The following is a 17,872-nucleotide window of genomic DNA, read 5'->3' on the forward strand; positions in this document are numbered from 1 at the left end:
TAGAAGCTGTCACATCTGCTTCTGTATGGTTCAAACTTTTGCCACATGTAATAAAATGAAATAAAATTGATGTTGTGTTAAGAAACGCTTTCAATCATCACATCTTTTCCACCTTATGTGATCAACCATATGTTACAATTCAATAATGTCATGTTATATATAGCAGTGCTATTATCTTGCTACTGAATGTACTCGCATTATAATTAAAATTTTTGTGAAGTGTATTGCACTTTAAACTTGGCACTTTTAAAAACCTTTTAGTTTTACCTTTTAGTCGCGTGAATAAATGGAGACACATATTTTTGCTTTGTTGACGCTACTGAATACTTAGGTTTAGAATGAGATTCATGATTTGTCCATTTACTACTATACATAGAATGATGTCCATACACATGTTCTTGGTGACCTTTGTCATTTTGGAGAAAAAAGTAGAGCAAACAAGAATTGCAAAACTCTAAGCATATTTTTTCTTTATGCATCAAATTTCTCGCTCCCACTTAGAAGATTATTTCTTAGCATATTAAGAAAAAGGTATTGTAGTTATTTGTTTATCTCACAATTATCTCCATTTTTTACAATTCAAGCTTTGTTGTTCATCATGGTAACAAAGTATCGAAAAATTGTCAAAGATCTTTATTCTCCAAACTAATTATGTGCTGCGCGAAGCACAGGTATGTAACTAGTTAATCAAGTATTTTGCAAGTATTCTACATTTTCTATTATTCTTTTGCAAAATTCATTATTTACTGTCGACAATTTCTTTCAAGTTTCAATACATGTCATGCACACATAATTGCAAATTTCATTATTTATTAATTTACTATGATATAACGGTTATAACCGAAGGAGAGGCCAAATAATTATAAACCCTAAACAGAAGAGTTAGAGTGAGGAGATACGTCACCCGTTCAATGTTTTTACTGCTATATTTAATCTCCAGTTGATAAATTCTTACCACCCCTACTTTTCCTCTTCTAATTGGATTGGAAAATGGAAATTGTAAATACTGGAGAAAACTCATCAAATCATCTGATATACCGATGCACATCTAAAAGAACTCCTATGACATTACGACTTCCAACTCAAGAATCAAGAAGGTGCGGAAGTTAGCAACTCATGCAGACTTATAGTGACTTCGAGGAAAACATATTTTACATGGTAAAATAGCATACAAGTTGAACAATTTATCTCCAAATATGTGAGAAAACCTCTCTTAATTTACAGATCCTAAAACCTAAAGCAGTATGAACTGAATATGTAAACTAGGAGTACACACAGGGATAGCAACCAGGCTCGGTTGCAGGAGATTTACAGCTGCTGATCCAGATATGGATCCCTAGGGGCTTTTCCTCCTCCGAGAAGTCCTGTAGCACTTTGAGAAACCCCAGAAACAAAGTCATTCACCAGCGAGGAGCCCCACGCCAGCCACCCAGTCTGACCTTGTTGCATGTTTGTCTCAACCATGCTCCTTTGTTGTTCTTCAGCTACAATATCATGCCACCTTTTTACCATGAACTCCCTGACGGCCTCAACTCCTCTGTTCACTATCTCCAATGGAGGAATTACAAGAGGATTCTCATCCAAGTTGAGTTTTGTTAGTTTTTCAAGCCTACCAAATGAGTCTGGAAGACCTCGGATCTGGTTGTTGCTGAGATCGAGCTCCCTTAGGTTAATTAGGTCACTAATTGTTTCTGGTAGCTCTTTGAAGTCGTTGAAGTTGCTGCTCAGGTTCAATACCTCAACATTTGTCAATCGCCCTATTGCACGTGGCAGACCTCGAAGCTCATTAAAATGAACATCTAAAAATCTCAAAGACCTCATTTCACATATAGATGGTGGAAGGAGTGGGATCTTATTCAGCTGGATGGAGAGCCTTTCCAGATTTGGCAGACCAAAACCGATATTAGATGGCAAACACACCAAGTTGTTAAAGCTTGCATCCAATTCTACCAATGATCTACAACAAAGTAAGATTTGTAATTTCAGATAGGCCAAATGAGAAGATAAAACAAAATGTGATACAACAAAGTTCACCACAAATACTACGCTTCTGCAAATAAGGAAGTGAAAGAGCACTTGAATGATAGACAACCTGCAACCAGCAATGCTTTCAGGCAGAGACTTTAATTTGTTTCCGGAAACATTGAGGACTTTAAGGCTCAGCAACAATCCTATAGAGTCTGGAAGGGATCCCAAAAAATTTGAAGAAACATCAAGCTCCTCAAGTTGCTTTAGTCCAGCGATTGAATCAGGAAGGACCTGTTCACCCATACAGCGAGAAAAGGCATTATAAACGTGAAGTAATGTTCAACCTCTGTAATATGATCGAATAAAACCATTTGAATAATTTATTTCAAGTCTTCAACTTGCAGACAGAGCCTGGCATATAACTCAAAATCCTCTGTAAAGTGCGATTACATACAGTAGTGATCAGGTGTCAAACTATCAGAGGGAAAAAGTCCCCCAAAATGAAGGAAAAGGCTAGAAAGTACTTAGCTGATATATTAAACTTCTATGTGTTGAATAATTATCGAAATTTTTTCTTTCAATAATACTGTGTATGGATTTTGTGAAATTATACAGATGACAAGATCAGATGTAAGAGCATGCATTACATAAAATAAAAATAAAAAAAAAACTGAAAATGTCATCACGAGCCAACATTGACAGCTCATGATATATGCGTACACAAATTGCACTACGGGTACCACATAAAAGCAAGTTTAGTAAAATGTTCTATGTTCATCACATGAGAAAGAAAAGAAAGTCAAACAAAAAGTAACTGTCATATCTTCATACTGGAAAAAAAAAAAAAAAAGCCATGTCAATAACCATAGGTTATGATTGTATGTGCTATTTCACAATTATGGTCAAGTTGTAGACAAGACCTCGCATTCCAGGAGCGTTCAACTTTGTACGCAAATTCGAGGTCAAAGACTAAAACTGGCTGAAAATTCATTCATATATACAAATATGGCAATTTTAACCCAAACCATCACCTAGAGCAACAATTAAGCACAAAAAATTGAACTGAAATGCACCATCAATCAGTAATCCAGAAATTATATCCGTACATATGCAAATAACGCAGTTTCTTTCTTGATTCTTCCACAGTGCCACTTATGGAATTGCTTAAGAAACTGAATAAAAGGTTACATTTTGACAAAATCCTCTGTAAAGTGTGATTACATACAGCAGTGATCAGGTGTCAAACTATCAGAGGGGAAAAAGGTCCCCCAAATGGAGGGGAAAAAAAAGTACTTAATCTGATATTAGTAAACTTCTATGTCTTGAATAATTATCGAAGTTCTTTGCTTTCAATAATCCTGTGTATGAATTTTGTCAAATTATACAGATGACAAGATTAGCTGTAAGAGCATGCATTATATTAAAAAGAAAAAAAAATGAACATGCCACCAGGCCAACATTGAAAGCTCATGATAAACGCGTACACAAATTGCAGTAGCACATAAAAGAAAGCTTAATCAAATGTTCTATGTTCATCACATGAGAAACAAAAGAAAGTCAAACAGAAAGTAACTGCCATGTCTGCATTTGGAGGGGGGGGGGGGGGGGTGGAATCCATGTCAATGACCATAGGTTGTATGTGCTATTTCGTGATTATGGTCAAGTTGTTGCACTACTAAACTCTCCTTGACAAGACCTCGCATTCCATGAATGTTCAAGTTCTTACACAAATTTGAGGTCAAAGACTAAAACTAGCTGAAAGTTCTTTCACATATACAAATATGACAATTTGGACCCAAACCATCACCTAGAGCAACAATTAAGAACAAAAATTGAACTGAAATCCACCCTAAATCAATAAACCAGAAATTATATCCGTACATATGCAAATAACCCAGTTTTTTCTTCCACCTGTGGAATTGCTTAAGAAACTGAATAAAAGGTTGAGCGTTTTTCTTGTATACTGCAAATCGCTCACTATGAGCAAAAATGACAAGTTCTTAGTAGTTTGGTCCAGAACAATTACCCTCCCATCACATGCACAGTTTCCAGGCTAAAACTTAAAGAAAGCTCAAAAAAATCAAGAAAACAATACGAGCACCACAAAAATTATACCTCTAATTGATTACGAGAGAGATTGAGAACCACCAAACCACGAATCCTCCCAAAGGCCTCAGGAAGAAATCGCAACTGCCTCCCAGCGAGCTCCACCCTCTCCATGGCCCCGCTCTCTGCCTCCTTCAGGACCGAAATTATCTCCTCGTTCACTTCACTATCATTTTCCAGATCCCGCACGACCGACCTATAAGCTCCATCGAGCTTCTCCTCCGCTTCCTTCAACTGCCTCTGGTACTCCTGGTGCAGCTCCTCTAATCTCAAGATTGCTTTATATATCCCAGTCTCACTGGACGTCCCTTGCACTTCTTCAGCCTGGTCGATCTTCGATCGGGCAGCAGAGACGGCATCTGGATCGGGTCGGGGCCCGAGTGCGAGGAGGTGGGAATGGGTTTGAGACACCGAAATCGGGAGGAATTCGGCTATCGAAGCAACCACTTTTGGATTGGTCAAGTGGGGATACCGGGAAAATAGTGATTGTTGGAGTTGAGGAGAGAGAGTTGCGTGATTGCTGGAGTCGAGCTGCGATAAGAGATAGGAGAGAATAGGCAGGTCGTTCGCTTCCGGGTTAGGGTCCGAATTCGAATCTGGATCCATCTCTCTCCGAGAAGATTACTGTGACGACTGAGAAAGTGAGAAGGGGATGGGTATATGAATCCAAAAGTCAAAAACTAGAAGATACGGAGGAAGGAAAACTATGGCCGGCACCGTGAAAGACCAAGCCTTTTAAGGAGAAAAAACTTGGTTAATCAAACTCAAGACAGAGTCACGGTGCAAGATTAGCTCATTATTGAAAAAAAAAATAAACCAATCAAAAGCATTAATAATTTAATGACAAAGACTAGGCAATTTCAAGTAAGAACTCTGCTAATAATTTAATGACTGCATTTGGCATTTCGCCAGCATCTTCATGCTCAACCCGACAAAAAGAAAAAGTGAACTTTGAGCTACTACTATTTATTGTGAGTTTAGACATTTATCTATTTCGATTGCAAGAGGTGGATAGAATAATGGGTCGAAGATCAAAGCTCTGTTAGTAAGAATGACTGTGATGCTACTTCAGGTCCGAAAACAGCACCAGAAACAACCGTGAAACATAAACAATATACCTGAAATACCTCCCTTGCTCTAAAAAAAGTTGCAATACAAGGTAGTGGTTTAGTTTTCCGGGGAAAGGGTAGAATTGGGGTCGTGGAGTTTATTCCTAGTAGGCCTGGGAATGGGATTGAGGCAACGATATTTGCACCTGTTTCTTTTAAACACAAATTTAGAGTGGAAAAATGATAATCGAAATATGGTTTGCCTCAAAAAGAGCATCTGTCAGTGTTCTGTCCGGACAGACCGGATAGCTGGTTCAATTTTTGAGACAGATTAGTAACTGTCTGGACAGATCCTCGATCTGTCCGGACAGGTGACGTAGATCTGCAAATCCCAACAGGAAATGCAGAATCTCACCTCAACAACTACCCTTGGTTTCTTCTTTCTTTGTGGCTGCTTGTATAATTTACAATCTGCAGATCTCATTACTACTTAAAACGGTTCAAAGTTCAAACCCACTCTTACTTTGATAAGAACCCCAAGGCCGAGGGTGAGGGATCGAATCTATAAATTACTGATGATCCACTTCCATCCATTGTCATGGGATAACCTTATCTTAAAATCACACCAACTTTAGAAGATCAATTGATCAGTTTCATTTTTCTTTTCAAACATTGATCTGCCATAGCAGCCTTCGGGCCTTCTTGCAATTTCGTTTCTACTTCTTCAAAATTATACTCCTTAGAATTTCAGTTAATTCATCTTTTTTCCCTTTCTTTTTAGGTCAGGCCTTCACAAAGACATCCCTCAACCAACTCTCTTTATGAGAATGGAACCCACGACACTTTGCCTAAGTTAATCCACATCTGATTAATATAAGCCAACAAAATTGATAAAATCATCTTAAAGTTTTAACTGTCCAAGCACAAGGACCGGCCTTGTTCACCACCACCTGTATCAAATTTCTTCACAATCCTTACCAGACTTATTTTAGAGTCTGGTATTCCCTTGATTTGATTCTGCAGGTGTAAGGTGAGAGATGGTTACTATGACAAGTCCCAGAATATTGACGGCTTTAGCAATGCCCTCTGCCACAACCACATCATCATCCACAATTATTGTATGAAACTGAGTCCGCTAATGGGAACGTATTAAAACTGGTAGGATGACACTGCTGGTTTTTCACTACTAGCATAATATTGCTTGTGGCGGGACATCATCTGTGATGGAAAATCACCAATCCTTCCAAAAGCTCCTCGAGTCATTGGATGCACCTGAGATTACAATACTATATAAAAATTGTTACTCAGAAGTGCTAGGGCATCAACAATATGAGACCACACATTTTAAAAATACTCACATATAATATCATGAGAGTAGGAAGCGAAAAGGAAGACATACAAAGATACGACTTGAATTAGTAACACATAATATAGATTCAAAAAGAGTTGATGAAAGTACGATCATTTATGGGAACGAATATGAAAATAATTCCCTTTGATTTTATCATATGCTCATGTAGTTGACTCCAAAATTTTGGAATAAAAGCTGAGATGATGATGAACTACCCATATAATGAACTACCTGCTACCAATCAGAAGCTACTTTGCTCTCGTCAACACAATCTTTTGCTTCTAGCATATGCATCGTCTATGCATTTCACTTCAGAGCCCTCCTTTGCTACTTTAGCATTCATCCAAATATCCAATGCAAGCTTTTACTCAATTACTGTCAACATTGCCATCATTTATAGGTTGTTGCATGGCGACTAACAGAAACCAAGTGGTTGAAAGATTGAAAATGTGTTATGTGTATCATCAACTACAATATATTACTACATTTTTGTTAAATGTTGTATTTAGTTTTAAATACCCAACATTGAAAAAAATCAAACTAACAAAATTGACTAAAAGAAAACAAAACCCAACCCAACCCAACCAAATTTCGGAAAAATGGTAATCAGCTTCTGCAGCTCACTCCTGCTAAACATTCCTTATGTCCTAAAACTAAAGAAATAGGAACAAAAAAACAAATAGTAGTTTTTGTTTAAAATGCTATAACCACTAGCTTTCTTTGCATAAATCCTCAATAATTACTTCAATTTGATAAATGGTAAAACGGGTGATGAACTTTTTCTGTAAAAAATAATGTGAAGTTCTCCTTGCGTTTGTTTAAGATCTTAAATATTGGACGAGAATTAATGTGTATACCTGCCCGCGACTAAGCTTCCTTGTCCTTGGCAACATCATCTTCAAGCCTCTCATTTTCGACTTCTTCAATCTCCACCAACCTGCAAATATCACAATGTAAATTAAAATCAATTATCTTAAAAAACCAAAATGAATTAAACTGAAACAAACCAATAAAGAATCAACCCGGACATAAAACCAGAGCCGCCATGATTATAAATAAAACAAAACAGAGAAGTTCAACGAACCACTAGACAAGGGACTACACAACACCACATGGACCTAATAACGAACGCAGGATAGCAAGATAAACGGATAAAGCCAGAATACGCCGCACGAGAAAAAAGCGTGGAAGAACAAAACAGGGGCAAACGGGATAAGCCTGAATGGCGAATCCAGACAAAACACAACGGATGAGAACGCATGTGCTGGGAAATGAGGCGATTGGGCAAAGGAAACTGGATAAAGGAGATGGAAAAACAAACTCACCATCACAAAACAACCAGATTTTCTTGGGCTGGAAATTCATTAATGTCCATGGAACTGATGAAAATGAAAAAGCAATCCTTCTTATGGAGATTTTTTTTCCCAATTACATCATATTGTGCTATATTCCGATTTCTTTTTCTTAAAGATACGAGTCTTTGTAGTATATTTGCATCTTTTGTTTGGGTCTCAGCTCCGGGAGTACTATTGGCAATGGTTCCCGTTGTGGATTAGGTAGATTTGGCTAGGGTTTCCATGAGCATGGTAGGTATAGTGAGGCCTCTTCCCAGCAGATTTCACTGAAAGTCCAACCGGCTTCCGGATCTGGTGATAGCACCGGTCATTCGCCGGCATCGAAGATCTTGAAATTGAACCACTACAATACATAGATGAGTTGGAGGAGGACGAGGATGAAGCCGATGAAGGAGGAGGAGAGGTTTTTTTAGGCAGCGAAAGGAAGGCCTTGATCTTTAGAGAAGAAGGCGGTGGCGATGCTAGATCGTATTCCTCGATGAGATTGGCAAGATCCTCATCGGAGGTAATCGACACCAGAGCGTCTAGATCCTCCGTTGGCAACTGACATCGCAGACTCACTGATGTGCCACACAACACGCCGAGCTTCAACAATAGCTCTGTATACCACACACAACAACAATTTCACCCCAAAAATCACATTCGGGACTTAAACGCATACATCGATTCCCTTCAAATCACACGCTACAACAGATACATACAAGCATAGATAGAAAATTTTAAGTTAAAATGGTAAAAAAAATAGGAAAGGAGGGACTGACCAGAGAAAGAGATCAAGCGGTCCACGGCGAGGACACGGGTTTCACCGCCAAGATAACGGAGTTTGCCATCGGGATAACGGGGAAGGATCTTGCCACCGTAGCTGCAGAGGAACTTCATGGTTGTTGGCTTCATGGATTTGAGCATGTTAAGGTGGTGCAGTAAGTTGAGATCAGAAAAAAGATTGGAAGAATTGAGTATCAAGAGAAGGAAGAGAGGGAGCTTGAAAGATGCTCGTGGAGTTGCTTCTTCAAGCCTAGCTACGGTTCTCTTCAAGCTCTATTTATAGCGATTTTCTCACGACTGTGAAAAAATGCAGAGATTGATTGTTCTGCTGACGCCATTGATTCCCCCAACACGGGGCCCCCATGCAGAAATTTGTCCTTCGTGAATAAACCTTCCCAGTCAAATCTTTTTCTTTTTGATTGCAAGTGACGAATTAAGAGGCTGGAACTCGATATCTTTATAAAATATCAAACACATATCAGTTATTCATAATTCTCAGTTAAATCTTTTTCTAATCTAATTTTTATTCCCTCCTCAAATAAAAGATTATGCCATGGGTAGTGGCTTAATAAAGTTAGGTGAATCACCAGCTTAAAATTAATTATAGACAAAAATATATATTTGGATCCTCAATTATATTCTTGATTTTATTTGTCTTTAAATTTTTTTTACTCTAAAAATCGTCTCTCAACTCTTTAAAGGTACCCTGTTCGTCTCTCAAATGATTTTCACATCAAAAAAATCTTTTGGTGTCCCAATTGGTTTAATATTTACACCTGTGATCTCACGTTACTTAAATTTTACACCTGTCATCTTACAAAATACATACTCTTCAAAATCTCCAAATTATTTTGTTGTATAGTTTAAACACTAAAAGTGTTAGATATTAATAGTTTAGGGATAATATCGTTTACGTTTGTCAACTAAGATTACTCCGATATGTCAAATAGATGTAAAATTGGATTTTTCCGACTACTCTCTCACTTGAAGGATGAAATAGATATCTTTCAATAGTTGAAAGACGAAGTTAAGAGCATAAAAAGTTTAAGGACGAAAGTAAGAATAGAGGTATAATTGAGGGATCAAATGTTATATTTTACCCTTAATTATATATGTTTTTTTATAACTCATCAATGATTACACTTTGCACATGCATGCATGTATACAATCATTTCAAAATTTGTTTAATAATCTGCATTATTTTTGTCAAATATTTGGAATTGGAAGACAGAGGAGAAGAGAGATGGGTACAATAAGATGAGTTGTGAATTGTGATTCCACCAAATCACTCAATTATTCATCATTATTATTCTTAAACCCAACAAAAACCTTCCATGTTGTTCTCTCTTTTATAATTCTGGCTGGAGTCCTCTGTAAACTTTTTCCTTTTTGTTTCTTTTGAGAAGGATAAAACTGTCTTTCAAATGCTGAATGAATCTCACATTACAACAAATTTCATTTCATTTTCCACCCAATCTAAACATATATTATTAAAAGGGTTAATATCACTTTTACACATCGAAAGATAGTCGATGTTTCAATTTATATATTGTTGTTTAAAATATTTCAATTTGATCACCCAATGATAAAATTATTTCTCGGACAGATTTTTCCACTTTGGGACAGTCAAACTGCACATGTTGGCAATCAATATTTGGACAGTCAACGTGTCACATGTGCAGTTTGATTGCCCCAAAGTGAGAAAATCTGTCAAAGAGACTAAGTTGAAACAATTTTATCATTTGGTGACCAAATTGAAATATTTTAAACAACAATGTGTAAATTGAAACACTGACTATTTTTTGATGTACAAAAGTGATATTAACCCATTATTAAAAACATAAGCAAGATTAAAAAAAAAAAAAACATAAGCAAGATAGTGTCTGAAAACCAAATCCAAAAAGCGAAAAAGAAAAAGTTTATCTTCATTTTTTTTTTCTATTGGCCCACGAACGACTAAAAACTCTCAGAAAAATTTATCTTTCTTCCTCGAAAATACTGAAAACTATGTAAGAAATCCCCAATATTTTTCAGGAATCCATTGGCAGGCGATCGATCTGCCCAGAAACCCAACGTCTTAGGTTCAAATCTGACATGAAAAGGTTTGGGGTGGAGATATCTGTAGGAAAGAGTAAGAGTTTATATGAGTGTGCAATTAAAGTTTTTTGTGAAAGGAAATTCCTAAATACATAACTATGGAGTATTTCTCTACCACATTGTTCTCGCTGGGGTCCACATTCCAGGTCATGGATGATGGGCCATGATAATTGAAATGCGGACCCGCAATCACTTTGTTTGCAAGGGAAGAGTGAGATGTTCGTTACACGTGGTGAGACACTATTGGACCTCAAGAATTTAATTGTTGAAAATAATGATTTTGGGTTGGTGACATTGGAGTTCACTCTCTCTCAATATTAATGTCAATTGGATTGGAGTATAGGGCTGGGCTATGTGGTCAAATGACGCCCCCGGCCCACCCCCATATCCTATAGAGAAGTGCAACACATATCTTATCCAATCCCATGAGGCATCAGGCCTTTCTAACAGTGCGGAGTTTCAAGAGGACCAAGTGTTATGTAGAATCCCAGAATAATTACCAGCCTCAGAGTCTCTCTCTCTCTCTCTCTCTCTCTCTCTCTCTCTCTCTCTCTCTCTCTCTATATATATATATATATAGTTCACTCGTGTTTAGATCACTTGATCTAGATCTAATCGTGTGTTAGAGACGTAAAAAGTTGACTAATATTAATATAAATGATGCAAGTATAGACGAAAGTGGAAGCTGTCAATCATATATTAAAATGGCATCTGAACAAGCTGGTTTTACACTTGTTGACGCAATTGGGGGTTGAGAAATCAAAGAGTTGGGAAAAATCAAAATTCTTATTGAAGACAAAAGTAATAACTATCCCAACAAAACCCTCCTAACGACATATATATATATATATATATATATATATATATATATATATATATATATATATATATATATATATATATGAATAAGAAATCCTAATAAGTCTAGAAAACCGAATAATATTTGAAAACAAATAAGGAAATTCAAAAGAAACTAAAACACCTCCATAGAGAGGATAAACGCTGCTTTGTGACCCTAATTAGTACTTTTCAAACGGGTCTTACCTAGGTTGCCCTAGGTGAATTTCAAGTCAGTCCTTAAAAAAATATTATGGATCTCATAACTCCAAACGGATCAAAATTTACTGTCACTTTTAGATTTACAGACAAACCACTAAACCGGACTTCATTTCTTGGCCTTTTGACGCTCCGAATAGCCCAAAAACTCATTCGCAAAGACGTCCACGTCACTTGTGCTACTGTAAATATATGCATATATAAATTGAATTAATAATTTTTTTGTGTGTGTTTGGAGGATAAACTTTAAGGTTGGCCGCCAAGGTTTGCACTAATCTCTATCCCTTTCAAAGATTATGTCATCCAAGATAGAATAGCATAGCTGATGGCTCCTCATGAACATGAACATGAATATGAACTGGCATGGGGTCCTCCCATAATTAATTAGCATATCCACCTTTATCTCCTCTTCTTTTTGACAATATATGAATACAATAATTTGTTTTCAACCACTGGCCTGGGTTATTACTAATCAGGGTTATGTTTCCTTTAGGAAAATTCGTTCATAGTTTTTCAGCGTTTGTTTGACCGTAGACACTCCGACGCTCAAGTTAGCTTCCAAGATAATCAAGCCAGTATAACCACAAATAGAGTTTGAGGAAAAAATATGTAACAATTTACCTCCTTTTATAATGGAAGAAATTCACTCCGTGTGTAACTCTATCAGAGTAATTGTAGGAGCTTCCTCCAATCGGTAAGTTGTTTAATTTATTTGAAAAACAACTCCTTATATCTTAAACCTATTAATAATAACATGATTTGATATTGAGAATAATAAATAGAATTATGTCACATGTCTTGTCGGAATACTCCTCACATTTGCCCCCCAAAGACCTGTTCCGAGATATCTAAACTGGGCTTTGGTGAGAGATTCTCAATTAACTAGGGGTAGATGATTTCCATACTTGTGAGTTTGATTTACTCTCTGGGTATTAACCATACCCTTCCTTTTTGACTATAAATTCTTTTACTAGTGTGTCCCACTTTTTTACAACTTGTTTTTACCAATTTTCTTGTGTTAGAAGGGAGAGAATAGAGAAATTGGGAGAGACTCGGCTCAATAACTTCAGCTCGGCCGGACAACCAGACAGGCCAAGCACTCCAGCCCGGCGGCACAGCCACCCAGTCTGGCCGAATACTTCAACTCGGGCAGGCCTCCAGACCGGCCAGGCAGACCAAGGTTCCTTCGCTGCCTTACCTTGCTCAGTTGGCCGAGCTCCCTTTGCTGCCAGATCGGTCGAGCTCCATTCATTGCCAAACCGGCCAAGCACGCACAGGCCAGATCGACCTAGCTCCAAGACAGGCCAGATCTGCCTAACTTCCAGACCGGCCAGATCGGCCTAACTCTCAGAACGACCAGATCGGCCGCGCTCCCATACCGATCATATTTGCCTAACTTCCAGACCGGCCAGATCGGCCGCGCTCCCAGATCGGTCAGCTCAGCCAGCACCCAGCTCGACCGTGCAGATTCGCTGCTCTTCCACGCAGCTCCAGTCCGGTCGGCGTAACTCCTCGCGGGTTCAGTGCGTAGACAATTCGGCCCTGTCTCCTTCTTAATCTGGACTTCATCCGAACTTACGTTCACTCCGATTGTTGTGCAAGACCCCTTTAAATTGCGAGGTTTGATTCTGACTTTACCATCTTTGTGGATTTTGTCTGGTATTTGATTTGAGCTCCTGATTGCCGGATTTCCTCTTGGATCAAAATTTTCACAGTAAGTTTTTCGTCCCTTACTCTTTTTTGGTTGATTTTAGGTTTCGCATCCTATGGGTAAATACGCTAGTTTTGTTGGAAACTTAGTGGAACTCCGTAGATGGGCAAGTAGTTACGGTTTTCCTGTTGATTGTGAACTGGGAATTGCCTCAGAGGGCGAACTTCCTACTGGATGGGTTAAGTTTCCCATAGTCGCCGTAGTCGAAGGCGGCCTTCGATTTCCACTTTTAGAGTTCTTTCGGGAAACTCTATCCCTTTATGGCCTTGCTCCCTATCAACTCAATTCCAATTCTTATAGAATCATCAACGGTGTGGACATTCTTAATAGAGTTTATGGATTTGGTGTGAGATCGGCTGATCTTGAAAGAGCGTATATTATAAAACGTTGTAGCGGATGGCAAGACAAATTTCATCTTTTTCTGAGGGATAAAGATCAACACCTCATCCACTGTCTTCCTTCCACTGCTAAGCATAGTGAGGATGAGTTCTTCTTGATTAGAGGACCCAGTTGGGAATTTGGTATTAATGTTGAGAATGGTCCGAATGCGGTTCCTCGAGTCAATGGCTTGCCAGGTTAATTCTCACTTCAAGCTATGTGTATATATTTTTCGTAAATGAATTTATTCATTTATTATTATTTTTTATAAACTAACCAAGGGTTTTTAATTTCAAGTCCCACCCCTACCTTTCCAGATATTAGGGCTCGGGGAGACTGTTTGGCTTTTGACGAGCTTTGTAGGCATTTCGGACCTACTGGGATTGCTCCATTCGGTCGTTTCGCACCATACATACTCGGGTATAGACCTACCGTGTCGCCAGACTCCGCTAGTCCTCCAAAGACTTCTAAGGTGGCAATAATAGAATTTTTTAGAACCTTTAATCCTAAGGACGGGCTAAATCCATATTGTCTCGGACTCCTCGAACGAACCAGATCAGTCACTTGGTTCAATTGGACTGGGGAGTTCTATCTTGGACTTAGATAATCTAGATGTTGATTCTGGCAATGTCGATCTTCCTGATTATGATTTTAATTTGGATTACGATAGTATGTTCTTCAGTTGTTTGATAAAGTGTTGTACTCTTTAATCTTCGCCTTTAGGCTAATTCCTGTTTTTTTTTTTGACAGACTTTCCTCCAGTGCCATTAGAAGACATGCCCAGGCCTTTGACTTCACTTTTCACTAAACCGACTCCTGAGGCTCGACGAGATGGTGGATCATCCTCCGCCGCACCTCCACCGGTTGCACTTCCTCCTCCTCCACCGGCCTGTTCAGGAAAGAGGCTTAGGGATGACGATACCACTTCATTATCCAGACGCGGGAAAGACCTTTCCACGTGTCGTGGTAAAGAGACTCGAAAAAAGTCAATTTCTCCCAACCAGCCCGGGATTAATGATTTGGTGCTAACTCCAAGGATTGGTGGCCATCCGGTTTCCAAGAACTGTTCAATGAGGGACCCCGGCGTTGGTCATGCCCTTCTGTCACTTACTACCCTTCCAACAGACCAGAGTCGGCTGGAACTTCTCTCCGGGGCTGACCTCAAGGAGAACTCGTCCCGATACTATATGTAGGTAACTTGAAGTTCTTCTTACTCCTTCTAGTTTTTGTTTTTTTTTACATTTGTAGTAATGAGAGCCTCTATCTTGTAGGGTGCCCAGTTTCTTCATGAGTACCAGAGGAGGTACGAGGTTGAGTGTGAACGGCATGCACGGACTCTCAAAAGCTATGACAGTGTGAAAACCGACATGGCAGCTCTGATGGCTGATCTGACCATTTCCAAAGCTGAGGCCTCTGCTAAGACATCTGAGTTGGAGGCATCCCAATCTATTATCGCCGGCTTGGAAGAAGACAAGCGGAAATTTCAGGCCAGCTTGGATGAGACTTTGTCTGGCGTTCTGTTTCGTGAAAAGGCGACAGCTGACAAAGCCTCCAATGATGCCTTTATTGAGTACACACAGTTTTTGAAAGATCAAGGGAACACCGTTTATCTGATGGGACGATGTGAGGCCTTATTGGAGATTGGTATCCCGAGAGACTCTCCTTTTTGGCGTCAGGACAGTATCAAGTTCCCTGCAGCAGATGGAGCTGAGGAAAACATACTGGATTATTTCCCTCTTGATGTCAATCCCACTCCTACAATTGAGGCTTCCCAGGTTGCTGTTGAAGTTCCTTCCGGAACCATCCATGTTGATGTTGACGATGACTCCTTGGCCTCGGAGAGGATCGGCCAGGATAGCCTAACAGAAGGTAGCATGGAGTCGAGCTGTGCTCCTGATTCACAGGACATTGATTCTTGAGTTATGACTACTCGGGCCGATAACGGTGTTAACCCCGTAACCTAGCTATTTCAGTTTATCTTTTCATGTATTCAGGATATTAGTATGGATTTTATGCACCAACTTCATGTACTAATTTTTCTTGCATAGTAAAGAGTTGTGCACTTCCAATTTCCTTTTATTCCTTTAGCTTGTTGGGAGATTTTCTTTTTGTTTCGTCCATTAATTTTTGGCCAATCCGAGGACTTAGCCCTGCTACGGACTCGAATGAGCTGATTGGCCTATCTCATAACTTGGCCTAGCTGAATTTTTGGTCTTTCTCGAGACTTGGCCTGATTGAAGCTTTGGCCTTTCACGAGTCTTGGCCTGACAGAAGCTTTGGCCATTCTCGAGTCTTGGCCTAACTGAATCTTTGGCCTTTCTCGAGTCTTGGCCTGATTGAAGCTTTGGCCTTTCTCGAGACTTGGCCTAACTGATTTTTTTTTTTAACCCAAGTTACTTGGGAAGTCACATAAACTTTTTTGGACTGTTGGCCCTGGCCGTTCTGTCCAAACCTCGGTGAGGAACCCTTTGGGTTTCTTATCAAACCCAAGTTACTTGGGAAGTCCCATGAACTTTTTTGGACTATTGGCCTTGACCGTTCTGTCCAAATCTTGGTGAGGAACCCCTTGGGTTTTTTATCAAACCTTTTTTTTTAAACCCAAGTTACTTGAGAAGTCACATGGACTTTTTTGGACTGTTGGCCCTGACCGTTCTGTCCAAACCTCGGTGAGGAACCCCTTGGGTTTTTTATCAAACCCAAGTTACTTGGGAAGTCCCATGGATTTTTTTGGACTATTGGCCTTGGCTGTTCTATCCAAACCTCGGTAAAAAACCCCATCAAACCCAAGTTACTTGGGAAGTCCCATGGACTTTTTTGGACTATTGGCCTTGACCTTGGCCGTTCTGTCCAAACCTCGGTGAGGAACCCCTTGGGTTTTTTATCAAAAAATGAATTTCTAATTACACAATTATGGATCTAAACTTGTGCTTTTATTGATGATAATCTAATTGAAAGAGGATAGATATGCCAAATGGGCACTTCCATTTATTACAGCAAGAATTGAAAAACTTTAAGCATAAAATTTCCTAAGGTTTGCAGCATTCCAAGGCCTCTGGACTATCTTGCCTGCCAAATCTTCGATCTTGTATGCTTCAGGTCCACTAATGGAAACTATCTTGTACGGGCCTTCCCAATTTGCCCCCAATTTTCCATCCTGGGGATTCTTGGTGCTGCCCAACACTTTCCTGAGAACAAGATCTCCCGGATGAAAATTCCTTGCCTTCACCTTTCTATCATGTACCTTGGCCAACTCATGTTGGTATGAAGCTAATTTCAACGCCGCTTGCCCTCTTTTCTCTTCTAGGAGATCTAAGTTGACAGCCAAGGCATTATCATTCTCACCTTGCTCAAGTGTCAATGTCCTGATGGTCGGTAGGCTGATCTCCAAAGGAATGACAGCTTCTGTCCCATAAGCTAATGAGAAAGGAGTCTGCCCAGTCGACCTCCGAGGGGTAGTTCGTTGCGTCCATAGTACACTTGGGAGTTCTTCCACCCATCTTCCTTTGGCAGAATCAAGCTTTTTCAATCCATCAAGAACTATCTTATTGGATGCCTCAGCCTGTCCATTTCCCTGCGGGTACGCCGGGGTTGAATATTTGTTTTGAATACCGTAACCATTACAAAAGTCTCTGAAGGCTTTGCTATCAAACTGAGTACCATTATCTAACACCAGAACATGGGGAATGCCAAACCTCGTGATAATTTACTCCCATACAAACTTCTTTGTCTCAAAATCTATGATTTTGGCAAGTGGCTTGGCCTCTATCCACTTGGTAAAATAATCTGTAGCCATTATAAGCCATCTTCTGTCCCTAGTTGCTCTGGGTAGAGGTCCTACTAAGTCGAGTTCCCATTGGGAGAATGGCCACGGGCTTGTTAGGGGGCTTAGCTCTATTGTTGGCTGCCTAGGTATGTTTGAGAACTTCTGACACTTCTCGCAGCTTCGAGCATATGCTTTTGAGTCTTCATGCATCTGCAGCCACCAATACCCCTGTGAGATCGCCCGTTGAGCCATCGACCTGCCCCCAGTATGGGA

The 17,872-nt window shown here is 39.5% G+C and overlaps 2 protein-coding genes across 2 annotated transcripts; both read right to left on the bottom strand.

The window, feature by feature from the left end:
* Positions 1–1,124: 1,124 nt before the first annotated feature.
* On the bottom strand, positions 1,125–5,605 carry LOC120000381 (plant intracellular Ras-group-related LRR protein 3). Its single transcript, XM_038848451.1, has 3 exons — positions 4,084–5,605; positions 2,093–2,259; positions 1,125–1,957 (listed from the first exon to the last, which is right to left on the bottom strand). Exons 1-3 carry the CDS (start codon positions 4,678–4,680, stop codon positions 1,309–1,311), a joined length of 1,413 nt encoding a protein of 470 aa, XP_038704379.1. The 5' UTR covers positions 4,681–5,605; the 3' UTR covers positions 1,125–1,308.
* Positions 5,606–7,801: 2,196 nt separating this feature from the next.
* LOC120000382 lies at positions 7,802–8,764 on the bottom strand. The gene is made up of 2 exons (XM_038848452.1): positions 8,591–8,764; positions 7,802–8,428 (listed from the first exon to the last, which is right to left on the bottom strand). The coding sequence occupies exons 1-2, from the start codon at positions 8,733–8,735 to the stop codon at positions 8,001–8,003; spliced, it is 573 nt and encodes a 190-aa protein (XP_038704380.1). The 5' UTR covers positions 8,736–8,764; the 3' UTR covers positions 7,802–8,000.
* Positions 8,765–17,872: the final 9,108 nt, after the last annotated feature.

This window comes from Tripterygium wilfordii, chromosome 6 (genome assembly GCF_013401445.1).
Source record: "Tripterygium wilfordii isolate XIE 37 chromosome 6, ASM1340144v1, whole genome shotgun sequence".
Taxonomy (NCBI): Eukaryota; Viridiplantae; Streptophyta; class Magnoliopsida; order Celastrales; family Celastraceae; genus Tripterygium; species Tripterygium wilfordii.

Coding starts and splice junctions, on each gene's coding strand:
- LOC120000381 (XM_038848451.1), bottom strand. CDS start 4,680: ATGGATCCAGATTCGAATTCGGACCCTAACCCGGAAGCGAACGACCTG. Junction 2,260..4,083: donor TCTCTCGTAATCAATTAGAG/GTATAATTTTTG, acceptor ATGGGTGAACAG/GTCCTTCCTGATTCAATCGC. Junction 1,958..2,092: donor GAAAGCATTGCTGGTTGCAG/GTTGTCTATCAT, acceptor ACTTTGTTGTAG/ATCATTGGTAGAATTGGATG.
- LOC120000382 (XM_038848452.1), bottom strand. CDS start 8,735: ATGCTCAAATCCATGAAGCCAACAACCATGAAGTTCCTCTGCAGCTAC. Junction 8,429..8,590: donor CCGCTTGATCTCTTTCTCTG/GTCAGTCCCTCC, acceptor TGTGGTATACAG/AGCTATTGTTGAAGCTCGGC.